Source organism: Hippichthys cyanospilos, chromosome 11 (assembly GCF_059441005.1).
Source record: "Hippichthys cyanospilos isolate Australia breed blue-spotted pipefish chromosome 11, RoL_Hcya_1.0, whole genome shotgun sequence".
Taxonomy (NCBI): domain Eukaryota; kingdom Metazoa; phylum Chordata; class Actinopteri; order Syngnathiformes; family Syngnathidae; genus Hippichthys; species Hippichthys cyanospilos.
Genome location: NC_142379.1, coordinates 21,845,735 through 21,870,280, shown reverse-complemented (window position 1 = coordinate 21,870,280; position 24,546 = coordinate 21,845,735). Strand labels below are relative to the sequence as shown.

Genomic DNA, 24,546 nt, shown 5'->3' with positions numbered 1-24,546 from the left:
TTGTGTTTTTTTTTATTTTTTTTTAGTAAATTCAAGTTCAGCAATTTGTTTTACTTGTAATGTCAATGACAGAGGAAATTTGGACAAAATTACACAATGTCAATGAAACCGTAAATGTGAACCGACATCCACCATTTGAGTTTTATGTATAACATGATTATATCATCCAATGAACATGATTGCACGTCTATAATCAAACTGACTTGAAGTTTTACCTCCCATATTGCTCCATCTTTAACGTGCAAACTGCAATCAGCTTGCAGTCAATGTGACAATACAACTTTACAGCATCATTAAGCAGAGGAGAAATAGGATCAGTTGTGTGTATAAACTGGGTTGATTCAATTCACTACTTGTCATTCACAGCTATAGCACAACTAACTTTACCGGAAATGTGTTTGGAGTTGCGCCTGTCTTAGTCTGATTTCAGGTTACTTGCTGATAAGAGCATTCTGGGATGTGTTTCCACTGCAAGGCAGTCACGCTTTCAAGTAACCAATGGCTGGAGAACAAATTTGAATTCTTTCTCTGATTAGGCAGGAAATACAAGATAGAAGTTTTTAAATTCCCTAATTAAAGACTGTTTTTATTTTTATTTATTTTATTATTTTTAGTAAATTCAATCTCAGCAATATTTTGTTTTACTTGTAGTGTAAATTACAGATGAAATTTAAATAAATTTGCACAATGTTAATGAAACCATCTTCTATAGTTGTAGGACAGGCAATTATGAATGAGAACCAACATACACCATTTGAATGTCCTTTAAAACATGGTTATGCCATCCAGGGGACATGATTGCTAATTGCACTCCTGTCCCCTGCATTTCCTCAGAAGCGGGATAATAAAGATGATGGTGTATGACAGCCGTAGGTTAACCACCTTAGCTGGCTTTGTTTTTGTGTTACACTTATATTGATGTCTTGTGTTTCAATTGCAGTCTAACTGTAGAGTTACAGGCATGGTGTTTATGTGTAAGTACTAAAAGAGAAAAAATATTTTTTATGAGTGCAGACAGAAGTAGACCATCGCATGACAAATGAAAGGCCAAGGAAAAAAAGTCAAATGTCACCCTTTAGCGGTTGCAGAAGATTGGGCAAAAATACACTGATGGACTGACGGCCCGATGATTACAATTCTGCCTGGCTTGAAAAAATTGCGAACCGACGATGACGGAAAGGGGGCAGGGCTCTGACGAATGTCAGACCTGCAAAAACATGTAAATTGCCCACCTCTGGCAGTGATATTCCGACTCATACTGCTAAGGAGTTTGAGGCAGAGATTCACCAACTGACGTCAACAGTCTCTGTCATCCAATGAGGACAACCAAATGGTGCCTAACATGTAATATAAACTAATGCCCAGTATACATTTTCTGGTTTTCAGTGTTCTTTTTTTATTTAGTTTACTCTTTAAAAAAAAAAAAAAAAACTAGTGCAGTGCAAATGTAAACATAAACAGGAGAGGCACTTTTGTTATAGGCTCATTTTTCAGCTAAAGCTAGTTTTTGTGTGATCAGTGAAAATTGATCAATACCAACAGCAAATGTGTTGGGATGTTAGAATCAAAGTTTGAAGCTTTGTCATATTGAACTGAAACTGAAAATAATTCAACTGGTCTGAGGGGCACTCTAGCTTTAATGGCTAGAGGTTAATGGCTAGAGGTCAATCTTTGCTAGACTTTAAATACTCAAAACAGACGGGGTACAAAAAAAATGTTCGAGTAATTACGTTTGTTTTTTTTTGTATGCCCTGAATTGAAGGTGATTCCAAAACAACTTTTTGTTTGACACAAAGACACTGTTTCTCCTTGTTATTCTGTCTTGCAAAGCAGACTGAAGTTGAAGCACATCTATATGTACATCTATACATTAAAGCCAAAATTGACTGAATCCAGTCGAATCATTTTGAATCGAAAACGATTAACTGGAGAGCCCAAAATCAGAATCAGATCAACAGTCAAACATTACCACCACAACTTTATTTTTTAAATATAAATATTAATCATTGGGACAAAATGTTTCTGTTGGGACCCATATATTTTTAATATTGCAATTCCTGGGTACCCAACTATTCCCAGAGGTAAAATGAGCGCTGCATTGTATTTGTTTTTTTTTTTTTCTTTACATTTTGAAGTTTCCTTCTAGCCACAACACACGCATGGATGTATTGTACATTCTAGTTGTACAGTAGAGTAGTGTCCAAATTCGGTCTCCGAGGGCTGCTGTTCTGCATGTTTTCCAGGTTTCTTTCCTCGACACACCTGATCAAATTATCAGGATCGTTATCCGGCTACAGCTGAGCTTGCTGATGAGCTGATCATTAGAATCAGTTGGACACTGTTGTCTAAGTTAATACATGATTTAGACCTACAGAACTGATTAAAATTTTACAATTACACATGCACATCCATGTTTAGATTTAAAGGGAAATGTAGTGTCCTGCAGACTGCAGCACCAAAACATTTTTCATTGTGACTGTATTGATTAGAAGTAAATGCAACCACAGATGGAAAGAGTGCTTAACCAAATAACAAGAAACAATAGTCTCACATTAAGTTACCTGGGATTAAATTTAGCACCCCCCTGGCCCAGCATGGAATTAACATTATCGAAATAGATAGAGAACAAAGCATACTTTTAAAACAGGCACTCGTCATAATGTCTGTCCAAATGATTATTCAATTGTCCAATATCAGCATTCTTGCAAGGTAGGAGCCATCTGCAGCTCCATTTATTTCACAGTGATATACTTTCCTGTAGGCCTGAGTGTCTGATGTCCTACATTAAAGTTAGCAGCTGCATACTAACTCTGTTTGGCTGCTAGCAGGAGACAGCTAACAGTACAGGGCGCAGAGCCAGGCCAGCCAGCCCATGCACACCAATGATAACCTGCCAATACAAGGAACTAATGCGCAAAGAGCTCAATAAAAATGTTGTGAAGGTAGAAAGAGAGAGAGAAACATTTTCCCTACTCAGCTTTTAAGGCCAGATGTTTATGGTCTGTATAAACTATTGAGGGTTAGAGAATGTCCCCCACTCAGCAACAGTGCGGTGCAGAAGCCCAGACTTATCGTTCATATTTTTCTCCCACTTTCCCATTTTGACCTGACTTCCAGTGTACTCTATCTGGACAAAAAAGAAACAGTGACAGTTGAGAATAAAATCTTTTTTAACGGTGGTTGCTCATGACCAGCTTAGACTGTTTCCATGCACCAAAATCTTGAACTGATACACTAGCACTCATGTGTTTTGTTTAGTGTTGCTTTAACTTCTATGGTCTCTGCTAAACTGGTTTCTATCCCCCCAAAGAACTCAGTTGTCGGCACATGTGGTATCAACCCGACCTACATGGGTGCGATAAAGCAAACAGTCCATGGTCCCTCCTCGACAGACTAATTTGAACAAATTCTCCAATTGCACCCCAAATTGAAAGCACATTGAGTTGCGGACAGCCATCATTTATAAAAATCTGGGTAAATGACCAATAATCAAGCCAAAATATTGCACTGGCAACTACCCTTGTTACTACAAACAGCTGGTTGGCCAGGCATGTTCCCATTGTGCTGGCAGAAGCACTGTTGTGGCTCCCTGAATCATGTATCTGCATCAGACATGGCAGCGACTGTATGTTTGGCTGCATTATGCCCACAGGGTGGGGAAGTCTCTCACGGTCCTGCACCCAATGTACATTCAGCTCTTAATGACTGTGTGGAAACTTAATCAGAGGTTTAATAAACAGACTGCTGCACGATGCACACGGATGTCTATAAAATGATTGCAAATGCAGGGGAAAATTAAAGAAGAAATCCATTAGATATCACATGGCATAAATTTACTAACACATCTAGGGCTTGGTTCAGCCACTACCTGTATGCTTCCCCACCTCCAAAACTATAGATGCTCAGCCTACCTCCAACACTCATGAAGGGAGTCAGAATTGTACTATCTGGACAGATTTTCTTTCCATCATGGTTGTGTGGAAGGAGAGTAACAAATGAATGTATCTACCAAATCATTGTCCCGACAGTTTTATCTTCCTACTCCTACGTTCTCCAACATTTGGTACGTTTTTCGTCTTGCCCGTAGGCTTCCAGTGTCAATAATATGCTGCGTGCTTCCCAGACAGCTGCTCTGGTTAGCCCATGCACGGGAAGGGAGCATTCATTGCTTTTGTTTGTTGGGAACAGATCCAAAGCAATTTCAACGAGCAAGCTGAGAGGATTCCACAGCACACAAGGTCTCAATCAAACGTGGGGGCAGCAATGGGCAAAGTAATGGTCCACAACATAAGACACTGCTAAGTCATGCAGTCGGCAGCTAAAAGAAAATCTACTGTGCCTGGTGGCGGTCAGACAGTTCCACCCACTCCTCTGCAGAATTGCACAATGAGAAGGTTATACTCATAACAGGCATCCCTCTCAACCCTGACAATGTGCACAAAAAAAAAATGTTGACACCCACAAAGTACAGTTCCCATTACATCATGTTGAGGTCCATGACAAGATTTTGGAAGCAATGCTAAATATAGTAAAGACATCAATCACTCCACCCAATGAATGGTCTTGATAGTATACACTAGAAAAAGCAGCCATTACGGTTTTAAACTTTGAATGCGAAGTATTTAATGATAGTTCCAAAAGGTTTCCGTGTTAATCACTGAGACAGCACTGCTGCACTGCCAGATGTTACATTTTATTTTTCAAAGGCATTTGCATACTGCCTCAGCATATTGCTTTGTGTTTCCAGCTGAGACATATGAAGCAGGATTCCATGGAGATCTTTTTCAGAGTTAATAAGCTCGAATTGTGTGCCTGGACACACTGGTCTAGCCTACTTCCCGAGGCAATGCACCTGGAGTTCTTTCTAAGGTCCATGTGGTGTATGGAGTGTAGGGAGACATGTACAGTAGGGTGACGGATAACTTTGATAGACGGGAGCACTGCTAATTACTTTGGAGGAAGAATTTTCATGTTGGCCAATAGAGACAACACATTGGACTTCAGATAAAGGTTCAGGAAATAAAAAGTGAAACTGCAAGTTTGTAAACAACTAGCAGTTATCAGCACCGGGCAACTCATGTGAATGTATTTACATGTATGTACAAATATATTTCAATGATTTACCATCTTTACAATGTATTTTCAAATATGTTCCAACATACTTGCAAATACGTTCAAGCATACTTGTAAGTTAAAAGCTAGAGGGTATGCTTGTCAACAACCCATGGCATTATGGGGAAAATGTTTGTGCCTACCTAATGGTTATACCTAGTAAAGTATTTCCAAAATATGTCAAAATATTTGGCAATGGAAATACTTGTCATTATACCTGTAAATACGTGGGAATATAATTGTGAATATGTTCGATAATACTTGCATATAGAACAATACTATCAAGCACATTCAAACAACTTTGACAGTCAAAAATGTTTAATGTATTTTGACATCTCCATGCTTGCGTACACCTTACTTGTATGTAGCTTCATTTTCATATGTAATTTAAAAAATGTCGCCCAAATTACCCCCTTTGAGTTTCTGGAAGGTACTTTCACTTTTCCTTCACATTTTCTACCATCAATTTCTATGAATTGCATCACAATTGAATCTGGTAAGAAACATTCTTTACTGAAATTTTATAAATCAATCTTCAACTGAAAAGTGTATTTGCAATTGCATGACCATTTTTGCAAAAAAAAGACTTACTTTCCCTGAGGTAATTGAGATGAGAGAGAAGAACTTCAGCGTTATACATGGTGGTGAGCCGAAGGAAGTCGTCCTTGCTCATCTTGCACAACTCTTTGCCGTCTGTGTTTTGAAACACTGATGTGTCAATCTCCAACAGACCGTACTCCTTGATGGCCCACTCAAGCCACTGCCGCACATGGTCCTGGGACCACAATGAAGGATCTGTGGCAACATGGAATAGAAGTAGTCATATATTGTCTGCACGCACTAGTTGAACTTGCATCTCGACTAGGAGTGAGGGATTGAGTCTCTACTATCTTGTGGCATATACTGCAAAAAGTCAATGTAAAGAAGGTAAAAAGAATTGTGATAAGAAATAAATGCTATTTTTTTTGTCTAAAAAGGAAAAATATCTTGTGCAGCAAAAGAAATCTTATGAAAAACTGCTTATTTTCAAGGTATGAAATGTAGCATTTTCGGATCAAGATTTCTTTGCTCAACGCGTTCATATATTTCTTATATTAAGCTATAAAGGTGATTTTGAATTGTCTTCAGCTTAAAACCAAGGCCATTTTTCCTAATTTAGGAAATTATAAGCAAAAATAAAATCTTAGTATAAAAACGGACTTACTTATAAGCATTGTTTTATAAATCTACAGCTAGATACCTACATTTTTTTGTAAATTAAGTTAAATTACGCATTAGAAATATGTTTACTTGCATCTGCAGCATAGCAGTCATTGCTTCAATAAGTAAATTCCTTAGAGTTATTTTTTTTTAAATTACAATTTTACATGGGTGTAATTTTAAAGTAATGAGTAAATATTGCTTACAATTTTACAGTACATTAGGACAATTTGCTACAATCTCGGCTCAAACGAGGAAAAAAACAATGCTAAGCTACTTTTTGAAAAACTTAATGAGAAGATTTTTGTTTTTAAAAAATTCAACTGTTGCCGTGGTTCAGTTTAATGTGGTTACCTGCCAACCGATAGAATGAGGGTTCACTTCAAACACCGGTGTGACCCTGTTGAAGTGTTTTTTAGCAAGACACTAAAAACTCGGTTGATCCTGAAATCGCCGTGAGCACCAAATAAGAAAAGTGCTATGTAAATGCAAGTCCATTTAAAATTCAATTATTTTAAATTTTACTCTAAATTGAGAAATATTTGTTTAATTTTAATTTGCAACTTGCCTAAAATAAGAATTTAGGACTCCTTTTTTTAAACTCAAATCATTCTTAACATTAAGAAAAACAGTCTTGAATTAGGTTTTCGGGCAAGGAAATCATTCTCAACCCATTGGCAGATTTTTTTTTCCTTGAAACAAGAGAATTTGCCTAATCATGTATTACTATCTATTATTTGCCCAAATAGAAGAAATGGAACATGTTGAAAACTGATTATTCAGAGGCGAACGTGGCTCAGTTAAAACATGAATATTTCTTTGTCCTCCTTAAACCACAGCATAATTCTTCAGAGTGGGATAACGTTTCAGGTTAATCAACTATTCTGAAGTTCCCTTTCTGTCATTGTTGTAGTTTTACATATTGTACAGACTGTGCAGACTGATAGCAGACAAGGAGCAGACTCCAAGTTCTCTGAGAATGTTGAACCAGTGTCTGTCTGCATTAATTTAAAATCAATCTGTGACATTTGAGTTGCTGTGATTGATTGACTGCAAAATGCAAACCGACCCTTGTGGCTTGAAACCATATTTGAAGTTTCTTCAACATCTCAGTGCTGAAACTGCAACTGTTGCTACACAAACTGTGCCATTTCTCATTTTTAATGATGAACCATAGCTGGTAAAAAAAATATGGCGCGGCCGGCTATGTGATCTTCCTATTTGCACACACTCAGCCAAACTCTGGTGGGAAAAATGAGAAGTTGTCGCCCAGCTAAACAAAACTAAGGCTGCGTTGGCATATCTGGCTCAGAACAGAACAACTGAAGAAGAAAATTCTGCATCTGAAATGGATACATATACACAGCTTTATGCAGGACCCCTCAGACATAGCTGTAGTTCAAGGACTTACCCGCTGGTACAATGACTCTCCGTTCATTGGTGGTCATGTTGGGGGGAGGGGCATTTTTCTCATCCATGTAGCTTCCATAGTTCATCTGAGTCTCGGTACTCCCCACCATCTTATTACATTTACCCACGCTGCAGTCCACTGGTGACTCCCTACTAAGCACACACAAGTATATCATAGGGTCTTGTGAAATGGTTGTTTGGTCAAATGGTTGGTCAAAGACAAGGACATCATTAGTTAAAACAAGACTTTTCACAAGGGAATTTGGTAGGTAAATAATAGTGAATATAAGTTTTCAAAACAAATATCATATTGAGAATTTGTTTTGTCATTTGAAATCATGTAGATTTAATCTCACATTTTCAGTCCAACATATCCACCATGTGTTTGAGTCATTAAGATTTTTTTTTTTGTATTGGTCGCTGGTGGAAAATGATGCTACTTGGAAATATTGCTCTCCATTTATTTTCCGCTTTTCTGTTGGATGAGATATTTTGAACGACACGTGTACTAAATCAAGTGCTGTAATCTCACATGCGTTGGGTTGCTTTTACCAAACAAGCAAATACTGTAATGTATTTTGAACATTTGGCAATTTTTTTTTTTTTTTTTGGGGGGGGTGTCCTTCAGTGACTGATTTCTTTGTTTCGGCCTTTATTCATAGAAATGTTGTTTGCCAATTAACAGCATGAACATTGCCTATTTTTAAATTGAAATCGTTTTTCTTTGCCAAGAAGCCGTTAGTCCACGTTACACTTGTAATACTACACAAAAAAAATCATCATACATTAAAATACCATAAGCTATACAGTATTAACCAGTGAAAAACTGTGATTTTGCACACTAACATGCCAGAGGACAGTATCAGGTTTGCAACATACTTTTTTTTCAAGTTTAAAATCAAATGTTCTCTAAAATTAGTTATTTGCTGCAAATAATGCATATTTGTTTGTCTATCCACATTGGATGCATAGTAACAGGCACAACAATTAAATGCTCTTCCACTAGACGGCAAAAGGATAAATTTACCTATTATGACCAGGAAAGAGCAAACAAACTGATCACATTGTTCCTCCCTATATTGCACATAACATTTTGGTTTGGTGCTGTACCCTGAGATTGCAAAAATACATACCTAAGGTCAATGAACATCAGGACAACAACAGCAACATGGATCCATTTAGCATGACTGATGAATCCCAATAAAATCTAAACATTTTATTAATACCTCCTCCCAAATAATATAATCATTATTCATCAAATCCACACAATTTTGCTTCTTACCGCGATCCATTCATATGCTCATATTCTCGCTTGACATTGACCCTCACTGGTTGGTTGAGCCACTCCTGCTGTGGGGGCAATGGGTTGATTTTGTGAGTCTGGCCATAGTCCTGCGCACCAGATGCAGTCATGTCTGTCTTGGGGAGAGGGGCAGCAGCAGCGTACGGAGGCTCAAACAAGGACTGGTCTTCACTCACCACTGATAGCGCCTCCTGTAAAGAGAAGTAACAATCATGTGGTTTGTCTTTCTTTGCTCAAACAGGCCTTACATCCTAAACTTGACTCTGCAATGTGTTTTTCAAGGGCTATTCATTAATGACTTAGAGACCTATCTTCTGAAGCAGAAACTCCTTGTGGAGGTAGCGAATGTTAGGGAATCTCAGGGGTTTTAATACTGTGTGCTGCAGGGATGTTTGCAAACAGTTTTCTTGCTGTCAGGAGTGGGTTGACATATTAAAAACATAAGTCACCCGGTCTTTAGCATTGGTGAGACGTTTCATCGTGTGTTACGATGGTTTGAATAGGTTTATGGCTGTGAATGTGGAAAAGTGTTGCCCATTGTCGACAGCGCTGCTAAATGTCACGAATGACAAAGGTGAGCCCCTGCGTTTGCAACTCAGTGCAATGGGCTCTTTTAGAATTTGAAGCATTGGGTAAAGCTGGTAAAGATCTGCCTATCTGCCTATGCGGCTATCATACGTAAAATAACATGATGCGGATACAGTAATGGTCTTAAATATCTTGCCCTCTTGCTGTTTTTGGCATTTTAGGTCGACAGTACCAGCAGTCATTCTGGCATGGTCATATAATACATTGTAGGCTGTTACACCCAGCCAAGGGGAACTGGGATATAATGTGTGTGTGCTCCCCCGTCCGCACCCTCACCACCAGAAAAGGCCCGTGAAACTAAACGTGTTGAACAAAAAACAGCAGCTTTTATTATCTTCAGAGGGAGAGCAAACAAAATAATAAACAAGAGATCTTCTGAATCCATAACTAACTAGCCAAACAAAAAGGAAACAAATGACAATTGGCTCACTATCTACCTATCGCAAAAACACGAGAAAAAGGGTTCAACAAAAATTGCGTCTCCCTCCTACTACGGCTCGATCTACAGGAGTCTAACAAACACGTCTAACAAACACAGCTAACAAACACAGCTAACAAACACAGCTAACAAGTACAGCTAACAAGGATAGCTAACACTAGTTCTAACAGTTCCTGGTGGCGTTTTCTGGCGGTGGGATGACCGGAGAGAGAGAGAGCTTGGTCCGTGGACTGTTTAAATAGGGCGGCAAATCAGGAGAGCCAGCCAATGGGATGACACCACCTGCACACAATTGACACACTCCAACCAAAAAGGCACTCACACACACGCACACACACAAACAAAGGAGAACACAGCAGAACACATACAAAAACTACATATGACCCACGGGTCATAACATAGGCATTGTGAATTTAAGATTTTTGAGCCTTTAACCATGTTGGAACAGTGCTGGGAGCAATGTATTACAAAATTAATGTAATTACTGTAATTCATTACTTTCTGCTTTAACGTGGTAGTGTAATTACACACAAAAAATAATAATACTGTACAATCTCTGGCTTGCATTTTTTTTCACCTTACGACGTGGACCGCAACATTTGTTTTGTCCCCTCTTTGTGCCATTTCTTTTGGCTAATGACACATCAAACAACCTTGCCGACAGAACTTGAATTTGAATATTAACATTGAAATTGTGGAATGCACTAACTGTTTCTGTCTAAAGCATAAACTATGCATCTCTATGCTGTGAAGCGAAATAATAAGGGGATTACAATACAAAAAAGATTTAGTATCGTGTCATGTCCTTAAATGTTTACAATAAAAAAAAACAGATTAAATGACTTAAGCCAACCTTCCACTGGATGTATAATGAGCGTAATAAGCCACATTTAGAAGGGAAAAGCCATATGTCCAGTTATGTTGGTGAGAGTAATAAAAAAAAAATAATGCAATAGAAGCGCTAATTCATTCGCATCAACAGTTGCGGGCTTCTGCACAAGCGTAAATGGATATGTGAGCGGTCCATATAACATGATAGACAGCTGTAATAGCCAACCGAGTCAAGATCGCCATCTAGATGCCTCACGTTGAAGGTGATGTGAGTGAAAGCTCACTGCAGGAAGGCGGTGCAATGCTCAACAAGCAAGCTACGCGGTGTTGGCTTTGCCTGATTGCCTCAGAGGCGTAGCGTAGCTATTAGCTAACCTGTACCGACTTGGCCATATTTCTGACTGGGCTACCAGGGGCATGAGCTAACCCTGGCTAATCGTTGTGCTGGGAATGCCTTTTGTTTGCAAGGAATCGATTTGGTGTTTGGAGCTACACTGGATTTGCAAACTTCAATAGTTTAACCAAGGCAGCAACAAGACACCCTGGAGGGAGGCGCCCACGCGCTACAATGCTTTTAAAAACTCCTTGGGACACCTGAGTGGATAAACAGTATTGTACATCTCAGTTCTAAGGTAAATGCAATGTGCAATGTGCTACGGTGCTATTTAAAACTTCTTGGGTCACCCGAGTGGATATGCAGTATTGTACATCTCAGTTTGAAGGTAAAGAGAGCTCCTCAATGCGCTATGGTGCTTTTAAAAAACTTTTGAGAACAAGTGTACACTGTACATCTCATTGCGAAGAGAAAGCTTGAGCATGAAGAGGTCATGAAAAATCTGGAGATATTGAAAAGACTGGTCGATTGTGACAGCCGTTTGTTTCCGTGAGTGCAAGCCTTTTCTTTCTTTATTGTTCCATTTTTAATATGTTTGTTATTTTATTTCGTTCATTTTCAGTTAAGAGTAAAGAAATAAAATGTTCTTCTTGTATTAAACTATGATTTGTAATTGTAATATATATATATATATATATATATATATATATATATATATATATATATATATATATATATATATATATATATAATACCGTATTTTCCGCACTATAAGGCGGAGTTACTGGCTCAACAGATGACAAGGAAATGGACAATTGTATTATGACAAATGTGTATATATATATATATATATATATATATATATATATATATATATATATATATATATATATATATATATATATATTGTCCATCTCCTTGTCATCTGTTGAGCCAGTAATTACCATAAGAACAAACAAATGCACACAAGCACTTTCACCTTTGTCAACAGCAAGTGTACACTACTTTATTGCTATTATATGATACAATACAACCCTACGTAATACTTTTTTTTTCAATTTGGGACTTTCGAGCAAGGTCCAAATTTGGCTAATTTTGGAATGGTTTGAAATCTTAGACATGCAGCCTTCGTTGCAAGTCATATACAAAACAAACAACAATGCTAATCGCAAGGGAGGGCTTGAGCTTAGGAAGCTAGCTGGCAGACGTTCACCTCTGTTTCCTGCCAACATGGGAAAGACATCAATCTTGTCAACATTCACCAGGCCAAGAGTGCAAAAAAAGTATTCTAGTAGTTGAACTCTGCCTTTAACTCTTTCAGTGACAAGCATTATCAGAAAAGGCAACCGGCTGATTGTGTCTTTCGCAGCTATTGAGAGCAACATGCCCATCAAATGGTCATTACAGTGCTCAATATGCTTAAAAAGAAGAAGAGCGCTGGCTACAAGTCTCACCGCTCTATTTATAAAAGAAAAAAACATAGTCGCTGGCAGACAGCAAGTATTTTACATGACAACAATTTTTGTCGTTGACAAGGAAAGACTTAGGGAGGTCATGGTCAGGTGATGCCAAAGATAAGAAGTGGTACAAAGAGAACATCAGAATTGTCTTTTTAACTACACAGAAACTTGTGATGTAAAATATTCACTCTCTTGGGGACCATTTTTAGGACTAATTGCGTGCAGTTATGGGTCATATCAAAGTCTGACATCCAAAGTAGTTTGGCTAAACAGCCCCTGTAGATACTGTTGCTTCCTGTTGACTTAAGATTACTTCAATCATGCTCACAGCACAGTTAGGTTGCAAACAAATGAGAATTTACTTGCATGCCCTAAATTCTCTGCAACAATTTGAATGATAAAAGATTACCTCATCTATGGATATTCATTTTATGTCTCCTGTCTGTAGACTCAATAGAAGCGTGCGAGGAAACCTATCGTCCTAATGGATCAGTGTGAGTTTATTAAAACAAAAACAAGCAACTCTTAACTTGTCGACATTTAACACAGTTTTAAATGCCTTGGAATTATTTGCTAGATTTGGTCTACTCTTTTATACATGCTTAAATTATCAACATTCTATACGTGCCATAGTTGGAGTTTCTTAAAAATGCTCAGTGACAGACATTTTTATTTCCCTTCCAGCCATCACCATTTAAAATCAGCCAACATTTCAAACAGAAATAAGTCTGGGATTGAGACACATCTAAATCTAATAAGATCTGATGGCACATTTTAAACAGAGACATGTCTAACCTTCATAGGAGCGGATTTATATAATTTTAAAATGCTACATATGTTTGCCGGGGGTAAAAAAGTACAAGTCTTATCAATATTTCCAAAATTATGGCTATCCTAATCGTCTTTAAGTCCAAAAGTATGGTCCACCATATTGAATATACGCTGTTAGGTGGCTTACACATTGACTTAGAAATGTCAGAAATTACAACACAACACAATTATTCTTAGAAAATCGACTTTAAATAATATTCTTTAAGAAAACAAATAATGCATATTTGATATTAATAGTAAACAGTATGCAAGTGTGCCTTCACTTATGCAAAACAAAGCTCATCTCATTACCCTTAGTTCTATGGACGGATTCAAGAGGAAAAGCACATTCGAGAGGGGGCTATGGAATAAAATGCACCCTCTCTGATGGAAAGTATTGGATAAACAATAAACCTCCTTACAAAGTTTAACCTCCTTCCCTAGAATTAGATTTTCTGGAGATTTAGTTAATAGATCCATCATAGTCCTTACCCTGGCAGTATTACTTGCAATCTAAGCAACACACAGCAGCTCGTGTGCCACTGATAAAGCACCAAGGAGCGAGGGAATGTCTCATTATGGCTTGATAAGGCCACCCGCGACAATTGTGACTGTTGCAAGTTACATTCCGAGTGACATATCAGCCTGTCAAGTGGAAACCATGATTGACAAGTGCCGTGTGCCCATCAAGATGGTGGAGAAGGGCATTTAAAAATAGGAGTGAGCCCCTCTCTACTGAGAAGAAATCTGCAGTGTTTTTTCTTTCCCATTGGTGAGGAACATAAATTTACGCATCCAGCTTAATATTCTGTTTTGTCCTAAAACGATTCACTTGTGGAAAGCATTTCAGATCAATGTCATCTTTACATACAGATCAAATAAAATGTTATATGTAGATACTAAAATACCATATTTACAATTTTAAAAAAAAAGCATTCACTGATACAATTCATTGCGTTGCTCTTTTGTTGTCCCCTATTGTAAAACATCCTTGAGGTTTCTCCTTAGATCTAACTTACTATTACTTCTGATTGTGCATTCCTTGTCAGTAAAATTGGTTCAGTAAACAATATGGGCCGACAATGTAAATCTACACAACTGTGTCCCATAAACCTACTAATTTAACTCCAAATTCCATTTTCCAATGCCAACAAAACAATCCATCATAATTTTGGAACTTGTGTTATGATATCCATCACTGCATAGTAAAGAAAACAAACTAGTGCACAAAATGATTCAAAATGTTTTCAACTTCAACATCCACACATGAGGAAAACCTAATTAGAAAGGGCACTGTTGCACCTTCTTTAAGGGCACCTCGGCTGCTTTGACTGTGTTGTGTAAAATCAAACCTTGGACTGAATAAATTACGACTGTACTCTAACAGAGCTAATCCTGCCTCGCTCCCCATAAAGGCAATAAAATTCTTCCCAAGTGGTAAAATGGTGTACAGCCAATGTATATATATATATATATATATATATATATATATATATATATATATATATATATATATATATATAAAAACAATATTCTCCATATTCTGTTCTTTTCGTGTCATATATTATATCCATTTGGACACACTCCTCCTATGTGCTGGAGTTTTAGTGTAAAGTTTTTGGCCAATTAGAATTCAGCTATTGCATGTTGCCAGGCAGACTTCATGGCAGACTTCATTTCTGTCTGGCTAAGGCCAGAGGCCCTGAGCATTTGCTTGAGCAGTTAAATGCTTCTGTGTGGTGTGCAATGACATATATATATATATATATATATATATATATATATATATATATATATATATATATATATATATATATATATATATACTGTATATATACATAAGGATTTTTTTTCATCACATAAAGAACTTTTACAATAGCTCCCACGAAGGCTTGTACTAACTTAAATACCATCAAAAAATTTATGAGAATTGCTGAGAAGGTGATACTTCTCGAAGGGAGAAGTTAGGCGGCCGTGGCCTGCCATTTGGGAGTGAACGAATCCACAGTTCGCTACGTTAAGGACGAGGCGAACACTAGAAGACGGCTGCCCATCACCTTTGGCAATTCAGCGAAGCAAGTTTTTACGGCTTGTAATAAAACAATCGTCCGTATGGAAGCTGCTTTAGCAATCTGGATTGCCGACTGCCAGCGGAAGAAGCCCTTTCTTTTGAAGTCTCGTGCAGTTGCGGTCATGTTAGTAGTGGCCTGGATGTTGATTTAAAGTCTAATCTGTAGAATCTAATCTGTCAAAGTCATTCTACAAATTTTAGACACAATGATCCACACATCTACAAAGAGATCCTGTGGCATTTGCTTCATTCAGTGTGTGAGAAGAGGCAGCTGATTTGACAACACATCTGCTTACAGTACCCTGAGCATCTGACAAGTCTTGGATTAGAAGAAGCAACTACCCATCAAAAGTAAACTGCCTCTGTTCATATAGTTGTGTCCCCCTCTTTATCTTGGTAAAGTGATTCATTATGGTGACCTGTTTTTCAGGCATGGATGGCCAAGATTGACAATGGACCTGCAAATAATTATTCTAGAAGTGCATCTAGGTGGGGAAAAAAAAAAGCTTACTAATTGTTTTGCTTCAGGTGAATGACTTTAAAGAGAAAAACATTTTGTCTGTAGTCGATTTGAAATGTGTCTTTCTAGTCCAGGAACGTTTATGACACACCATGTACCCTGCTGATGCATGGATGGCTGTATGGATGGGTTTCAAATATTCCTGGACTAGAAAACTGGCTCCTTCTGAAGCCAATGACTCACAATTTGCTTTTGTGAGAGCACAAAACTTGTAAAATCATTAGCAAGTTAATGTTACATCAGCCATTATATACTGTGTAGCCATGCTCAACAGAGGTATGCTGATCTCCAACGTGCCAAGTTCTCTTCCCTCATTGCCATAACCAACCATATGTGGTTACCTAGACAGGAAAAAGGAAAAAGCCAACAAAAAAGCTAAAATGTTAGGAAGTTCATCCTTTACATAACCAAGGTTTTATGCATGAAGGTGTTTATTGTATGACTTTAAAGGACACAATGCTACCTGGGTCAACCACCTGCCTGGAACCACCATCTTACATTTGTTTACATCCACCATCTCAATGCATCACAGCACTCCATATGCTGTGCACACGTGTGTCTGTTTGGCACACACAACCCAACAGATGCCCACCAGGAGGGCGGTGGAACGGATCAGTAGGAAGGAACTCCATTCCTGCCCTTTGTTTAAGTAGGAAAGGGAAATCTGTCAGGAAAAGATTCTGTAGACAGGAAGCTCTCATGGCTCGAGAGGGAGTTCTTTATGAGCAAACAAGCCAGGCCAGCCATTCTCACACTAACATGACTCCATTCTTCATTCGTAGGTTTTTGCAACAAACATCTCGAATGGTCTCCATCCATCCACCCAATATGTTTTTTGTTTTCTCTTTTTGGTGCCACCATCATTAACACCCCTTATATACACACCACACCCAACTTCCAGAGAACCATTATTGAAAACGTGCCCCAAAACACAACAGAACTCCTTAGCGAGATGAGTTCAATTTAGGTGCATTTTTGGGAACTGACACTTGTTAGGATACAAGCCAAGAGACCGGACTTGCCATTCAAACATCTGGAAGCATCCCAGCCATCTGGAATGTGACTGTCTGGAAGGGGGGGGGGGGGGGGGGGGGGGGGGGGCAGTAGCCATTGTTAATTCAGCCCAGCACTCCTGGCAACTACCAATTTTATCAAATATGCCTACTACTTTTCAACTAGGCTTTTCTTAACATATTCATGGTTAATGGGTATTAAATTTTAATTAAACAGGGTTCATGTTTAAGGGGTCTGCCACACGACGCACTAACCATCTGATTATTAACTAATATATACCTACACTATAAGGGTAGCCTTAGTCGTAGTATGACGCTAGCGAAGGGAACACTTAGTAAAGTGTTTTAAAAGTTGCAATAAAGTTACCAAATAACAGCTTGTCTTATGAACACACAACTCAGAAACGAAAAGACGGTTCACTCACAACACGTGCCATAGAAATCACTGAACCACCACATCATTGCCATCGTTGGGCTCCGTTTGAATCTATACGGACGCAGCGGCTGCGCAGCTCCCGTCCGGCATGTAAGATTCACTGACCCGCTGGTCAACTTCGAGAACAAGGTAGTCTAAATTCCTTACCTATATGAACTTTTTGGGAACAGTGCGTTGCGGGGTAAGAAAGAGCCGCTCCAGATGTGCGTAATTTGCGCGCTCAAAATCCAACAAGTCGGGCGATGATGCACAGCTTCACAGCGCTCGGAAATTATGATTATCAAAAAAAAAAAGCAAAAGTGTGTGCGTGTGGGAGGGGGTGAAGGGAGCAGCGAAAGAAAAACCATTTAAGTAGAGGTCCCAACTCACGCACACTAAAAAGGAGGTACAAGTTTGGAAGAGAAAAAATTGGTCCCCACAATCTCCTACACGATCCTCTCCAACCTTACCTTAATAGTTCCGTCCATTTTGCGCAACTTGTAGTGAACTCCGACGGTATCCCAAACATGACACGTTCTTGAATTTATTCCAACCAAGTCTCGCTGTGTGTTTTCGCAAAGAAAGTCACTTTTTTCTTCTTTTTTTTTCTTTCCTCCTAAATTTGGGAAGTGAAGTCACAGCCGCCGCTCGCCTGCTCGCTTGCTGCTGCAGTTGCAAAGGAAGGTTGAGAGAGGGAAGATGTGTGTCACCCAAAAGCCCTGCCTTCAAAAAAAAAAAAAAAAAAAAAACAGGATACTGTCCGAAGCAGATAAGCAGGCAAAACAATTCAGCGTTCACTCCGTTGTTATGTTTTATTATTACTATTTATTTATTATTTAATCTGGGAAATATTTTACAGGATGATAGGTGATTTTTTTTTCTTCGTGAAACAAATCGGTGTCAGTGTCGTAGTCGGTATTCATTAAATAGCCAATTGCATTTTCAAATATTTGCTTTAAACATAAAAACGATGCTCACCAGTCAAATCGGGCAAGATCTGTTTTTAAGTAAAATGTGAGCATTTGTGGTAGGTGACTGCATGGACTATATTTAAAGATGACAAATTCGAGTGGTCGTTGCAATATTTCTTTGCCTTACAAGCCTCCATGTCAAGACGAAGACTTCCCAAAGAAACCATAAATCACATCTATGCATTCAACTTGCACACCCCCCATTAAAAAAAATGCTCTGTATGCGTGTGGCACTGTATTGTCATGTGGTGCTTAGTTTTTGATCATTTATTATATATTTTTTTATCTCCTGTCGAACTGCTCTCTGTAAAAAATAAAATTAAATTAAAAAATTAAAATCTTTTGTTTTTCTCCTGCATATAATTTTTTGGGATGAAAACACAAAATGTATTTTTTAATCAAATAAAATATTTCCAACACAATACTGTACTTGTATTTTGATGTATTTTTCCACTTGGAAAATAAAAATGCACATGTTCAGAATTGTAAGGTATATGGTATATATGGCCACACAATGACGATTGTCAACACCCCCCACCCCCATCCGTCCCTCATCCAATGCTGCTTTTACCTTAAATTCAATGTCAGCTTGTTATGAATTGTTCAACCAGCTCAAAGTTGAGGCAGCGCCACTGGCTGCAAAGCCGGTCTGTCCGCTCGCCTCTTGGGGGTCTGGCAGGACTCAGGGCCCCACCCTTGGGACTGCCACATCTGGATCCTGCTAAGGGTCAAGGCTTCTCCTGCCTGAGGCCAGCTCAGTCTTGTATAATTAAGGGAGACACCTCGTTTAACTCTTCACTGACCGTTTTAATGCCACATCCTTTTTTTCTATTCTCCATATTTTCCAAAACCGTTTTTTTTTTTTTTTTTTTTTTTCAGATGTACATATTATTCCAAACATACAGTATACCCTTTAGGGATTCAAAGAGGACGCTGTTAAAATAAATCAAAGCAGCAAACTTTGCTAAACATTTTAAACTAAGCAATTCAACTAAATAGGTTAAATTTAGAAAGTCTGAAAAAGGGCGGCCCCACATTATTTTACAAATAAATTAAAGTTCTGAACGTATTGCCAGCACATTGTTAATTTACGTACTTTATATATAACACTCATGTCCACTCATTGCATTGTTTGCATCATTCATAGAAATTGTGACCTGAAACTCAATGAAAAGCATTTACTATATATTGGAAAATGCCACATACACCATAATCATGATCCACATTAGATAAAGCTTCAATCCCAGAACAGTATAGGCAGTTAAGCACAGTTTTTGCCTGAACAGTGTAAAGGTCAGATCAGAATGTCTGTTGTTGTATGTGAAGTAAGAGGTGGAATTGCATTGAATTATATCGTGTGGTGATCCTAAAAGTTTGTATTGTAAGATTGTCAAAATTTTATAAACACTTGTCATCGAAAAGAAGCCAGCAAATTACAACCACAACAACCACGTCATTTGGAGAAGGCCTTTTTAGAGAATAGCATTTGATGATCGATGTTTCCCAACCAATTAGTAAAATTATAAACATAAAAAACTAAATAAACACAAAATGCAAATGGAAATGATCATTAAAAATGGAAAATGTTTGATCCCATATGCCATTGTCAATTGCAACTGAGAAAAAATTAAGTATGCAGCTCAGGATCTCATGGACTATGCAAGCGAAATGATAGAACAACTAAATAAATAAATAAAATTTAACCAACTGACAAGACAATGTCATATTAAAAAACGATTTCCTCTGGACATCTCCTCTCCTTGGTTTGACAGGGGGTCCGGACCATATCTCAAGACCACAATGAATACATTGGTAACAAACATTTTGGAAGGCCAATAAACGGATGCAAGATTGTTTACGCAGTCAACCACAGAACATCTGGCTTGACGCTGCAAGAGTCAGGCAGCAGACGTTTCTTCATTTGCGCGTGCACGCACGCACGCAAGCAGAGACACAAGACACACACGCACACATGCTTGTGCCCCAGACATGCTTGAAGTGGTGCTCCTGCCATGTATAGGGCCTGCCACTGTATGGGTCATGTGCGCAAGAATTGAGGGACCCTCATGGACATAGACCCTCTGCTGTTGAAGCGGGCCTTATCGTCTCTCAAGAGCAGGAGTCCACAATTTGGGGGACTGCTAACGCCAGTAAAAAAAAAAGGGCCCAGTGAATCTTGAAAATATGGTTTGAAGTGGTTGTTTGTGAAGATAAAATTGTCCGCTCTAAATTTGTATGATATTAAATCCAAAATGGAATCCTGGATCAATATCTTTCGCTAGACAGAATGACTCATGTGCACCAGTAGTGGAAGACAAGTGGATTTGAGTTCATAAGACCAAAAAAGTGACATCTTCTTCAAGATATTGATGAAATGTGAGGTTGTTGATGAAAACAAAAGAAACCTATTAGAACGATCACTTTAACTATAATTTAATGCCAGGGAGGTATTTGCTATGTTGTTTTTATTTTTGTCCAGATATTCAATCCCAGATATTTAAGTATCGATTGTATACTTACGTATCTGGAAAATTATGTCCTTGATGTACTTAAGTATCGATTTAATACTTAAGTATCTGGAAATTAATGTCCTTAATGTAGTTAAGTATCGATGTAATACTTAAGTATCTATGATTTAATGTCCAAACTCTTAACAAACGGGAAAATCCGTCCTCGGCATTGAATGAGACATACAGGAGACATACAAAATACATGGATTAAAACATTTAAAATGTTGCCAGAAAAACTAAATACACTGATAACTAAACATATACGTGTAAATGGAAATGTTTTTGCATTGATGTTTTGCTTTTGTAATTTAAAATTGCCGTTTAATTTTTGCAGCATATTGTGGATGGACCATAAAAGTGAAAAGTGGGCATATATGAATAAAATTGAAAAAAAAAAACATACTAAACTTGATCTGTTCACGAATTTCCTTCAAAAGAGTCACGGAAAAGAATACAGCGATTGACAAACATTTATTTGTATTTTTGTTCTCTCTGCTTCCTCATAAAATAATACATGAACCTAAATATGTAATAGCGTTAATAATTTGCAATGCCTTTTGTATAACGATTCGATGACATGAAATTGTACAACTCATAAAAATACAAAAAAGAACACAAATAAAAAGGACCGATTTTGTATTGCATTTAAAATCATCACTATTTGATTTTGCTCAGTGGTGTAGTGGGGATTTTTTAAGTGGGTGTAAGCGATTCTGTGATGTTCTATAAATACATACAGAACATCAATCATAGGCTACAACCCCAGTTGAACTAACGTTAAATTTAATGTTTTACTACTCCAACATAAGCACAGGCTAACGTTATTAAGCATAAATCGCATTAGAACAAGGATCAACAAACATTTCAATAACCCGCAGACAGCGCTGCCTGCTTTTTCTCTGTCATTTTAGTGCAGGGCTAAAACCGAATTATAATTTGAACGTGGCGTCGGGAGAAGTGGGTGAACGGCGTACCCCCGCGTACCACGCCCACTACACCCCTGATTCCGCTTATTGAAAATCGGAATCCCGCTCCAGTACACTGTACAGTGAATGGGTGACATTCATTTGACTGCATGTGCCTTCTCATATCTTGGCCTTCCAGTCTGGAAGCCTGAGCACGTATGTGCACGAACTGTCTGGCCCCCCTTGCTTCAGGCCATAATTAATTTGAGATTTATTTTTATTGGAGAGTTCCCGTCTCGCCTGGCCTTAACCAAACAAAACCAAATGCCTAGACCACGGAGTCTTTTGAAGGAGGGGCGGGGGTGGGGGCGAAAGCAGACTGAGATGTGCACACGAAAAATGCGAACTTGGCAGCCAGCATGCAACATGCCACGCACTTTGCATTTTTACAAATAAAACAGATCCACTGTGGAATTTAACGTTTTTATTAAAAAAAAAAAAAAAAAAAAGTTTCCACCGTCTGTCATTGAGTAGGAAAAACCTCTTACACTAAGGGTATTTCCTTAGGAAATTCAACCTATTCATTTCTTTAAAAAACCTTTATTGCATGAAAAGAGGCCTTATTAAATGTATTGTTTTGCATGTAAAAAGAAAAATAGAGTGAAGTTTTCTTTATTGTTGTTTTTAATTGCTTCCAGTGCAATTTTGATGTCTACTGACGAAAAAAAATCGATCAACAAGGGTTTATTTATTTAGTCTCTCATACGCCTATTATTGTTGTGTTATCCAAATCCCAAACGGATATTTTGCAACAAGCTACAGGTTTGCTTTATTAATTTATAGCTCAGAGAATTGAATCAAGTGAGTATTTAAAGGAAAAACAAATAACAGGACGCATGCATCAAACATATATTAGGTTATAATTTATTATTTCCAACGTGTATTTTGCTTTAAGTTATTTTTTCTTTCAAACCTGACTGACTACGCGTGGTTTTGTTCGGAAAAAAAACGAAAATACAAGTCATGAGCTTATACCAAAGAGGCGGTGCTGTCTTACCTTGACGTAAGATGAGGTGTCAGGGACAGTTTGGAACATGACTGTATACCAGACACAAGGGGGGTTCCCAATAATCTGCCGGGTCTCCAATTGCAGGTCTGATGTTGAAGGGGAAGAAAATAATTAAAAGCGCCAGTGTATTGTTTACTGATTTTTTTTAAATGTCACTAACATGAAATAATTATTTGTGGTGGCCCGCGGAGGAGGGGGTTTAAGGGTTCCAATTCATGCATCCCGAACCCCTTCCCCCTCCAAGTCTGAAGCTTACCACATATTGAAACACTTTTCGCTTTAATAAGTGCAGCTTACAAAGTCTGGGGGTGAAAGGGCACTTGGAGGACGGAGCATTTGAGACGTTTTTTTTGCAACCGTTACAAAGACACATGCATGTACGCTTTTTTACTACAGGTATCATTTTGCAAATATTTGTTAGAATAAATAGTTTTATGCTATTAATGTATGCAATCAAAGGAGAATCTGTTGCAAATATTGTCAAATGAAGCCACCACATCAATTAAACAGGACTATTTAAAAGAGTGATCACTGGTTTAATGGCACTGCATTTTGTCTTCTTTTACAGCCCAATTTGAACTACCTGACGAGGTGTTGGTGTGTAGTAAATTTAGCTCATGTAATACTTATGAATTTGTCACCTTTTTTTTTTATAACATGGCTTAATTTCTAATCCACACGTCGAGCAATCCTTTACAGTTGATTTGAACGGGCCACATCTCATGCTTTTGCTGGTTGTACATTATATTATTCGTGACCTGGAGGTTGCAAGTCACTACTTTAAATACGTTTGTGTAGGCAAAAAAAAAAATCCTATTTCTGAGTGGTGAAAAAAACCCGCCATGGAGACGCGCATCTGCAGACAATTAGGGCTGCTATGGTGAAAAACGGCGTATACCTTCCTCAGAGACAGCCTCCTGGGCCGGGACCCCTCTAGTGTTACATTTTAAGCATCTTACCTTTGCTGTTATTAATGACTTTCAGCTAATACGCGGTGCGTGTAGCCTCACATCCCACAAAACGGCCTTTTTGTGCAAATCAACCAGAAACGGCAGCGTACAAACATGTGAAAGGGAATGCATACACTTATATATAGGTATGCAGAGAATCTGTATGTACTCACCTGTTCTTGTTAACTTTACCCGCTGGTGTCGGTGTGGTGTCACTCCTCCAATTTACTCCTCTCACTGTCCCACCTCGTTTATACACTTTTAAATAATAATGTCCTGTTCAGGCGAAATATTTTGCTCAAACGGTATGTGGATCTTGCTGCGTTTGTATGAATGAAAATGTTTCCGCGATGAGAAAAAAAGCTGCGGCCAATGAGCATCAAGAGAAAAACCTCCCCTTGTCTGCAGCTTGAGGTCGAACACTCGAGCGTGCAAATAACGTGCGCGCGCGCACACACACATTCACACACACGTGCTTGCGCGCGCGCACGCACACGCACACACACGCACACACACACACACACACACACACACACACACACGCTTCAACGTGCTAAAGCTTTAGGTTAAAACGTCTTGTTTAGATGCTTAGATGAAATGTTTTGACACTTGTTTTTGTCCTATTCTTGTTTGGC

The 24,546-nt window shown here is 38.3% G+C and overlaps 1 protein-coding gene across 5 annotated transcripts in view; it reads right to left on the bottom strand.

The window, feature by feature from the left end:
• The window catches only part of fli1 (Fli-1 proto-oncogene, ETS transcription factor), a 56,987-nt gene extending 32,769 nt beyond the window's left edge, over nt 1–24,218 (bottom strand). For 2 of the 5 annotated variants that reach the window (XM_088427725.1, XM_088427728.1), the window contains exons 1-5: nt 24,085–24,218; nt 22,950–23,047; nt 9,005–9,216; nt 7,724–7,875; nt 5,704–5,907 (exon numbers count right to left, since the gene is read on the bottom strand). In XM_088427725.1, coding sequence (XP_088283851.1) covers nt 5,704–5,907; nt 7,724–7,875; nt 9,005–9,216; nt 22,950–22,988 — 607 coding nt within the window. In that variant the 5' untranslated portion in view covers nt 22,989–23,047; nt 24,085–24,218. Of the gene's footprint in view, nt 1–5,703; nt 5,908–7,723; nt 7,876–9,004; nt 9,217–17,674; nt 17,786–17,976; nt 18,181–22,949; nt 23,048–24,084 lie in introns of those variants that run through there. The other 3 variants (XM_088427726.1, XM_088427727.1, XM_088427729.1) reach the window with 3 other exon arrangements.
• Nucleotides 24,219–24,546: the final 328 nt, after the last annotated feature.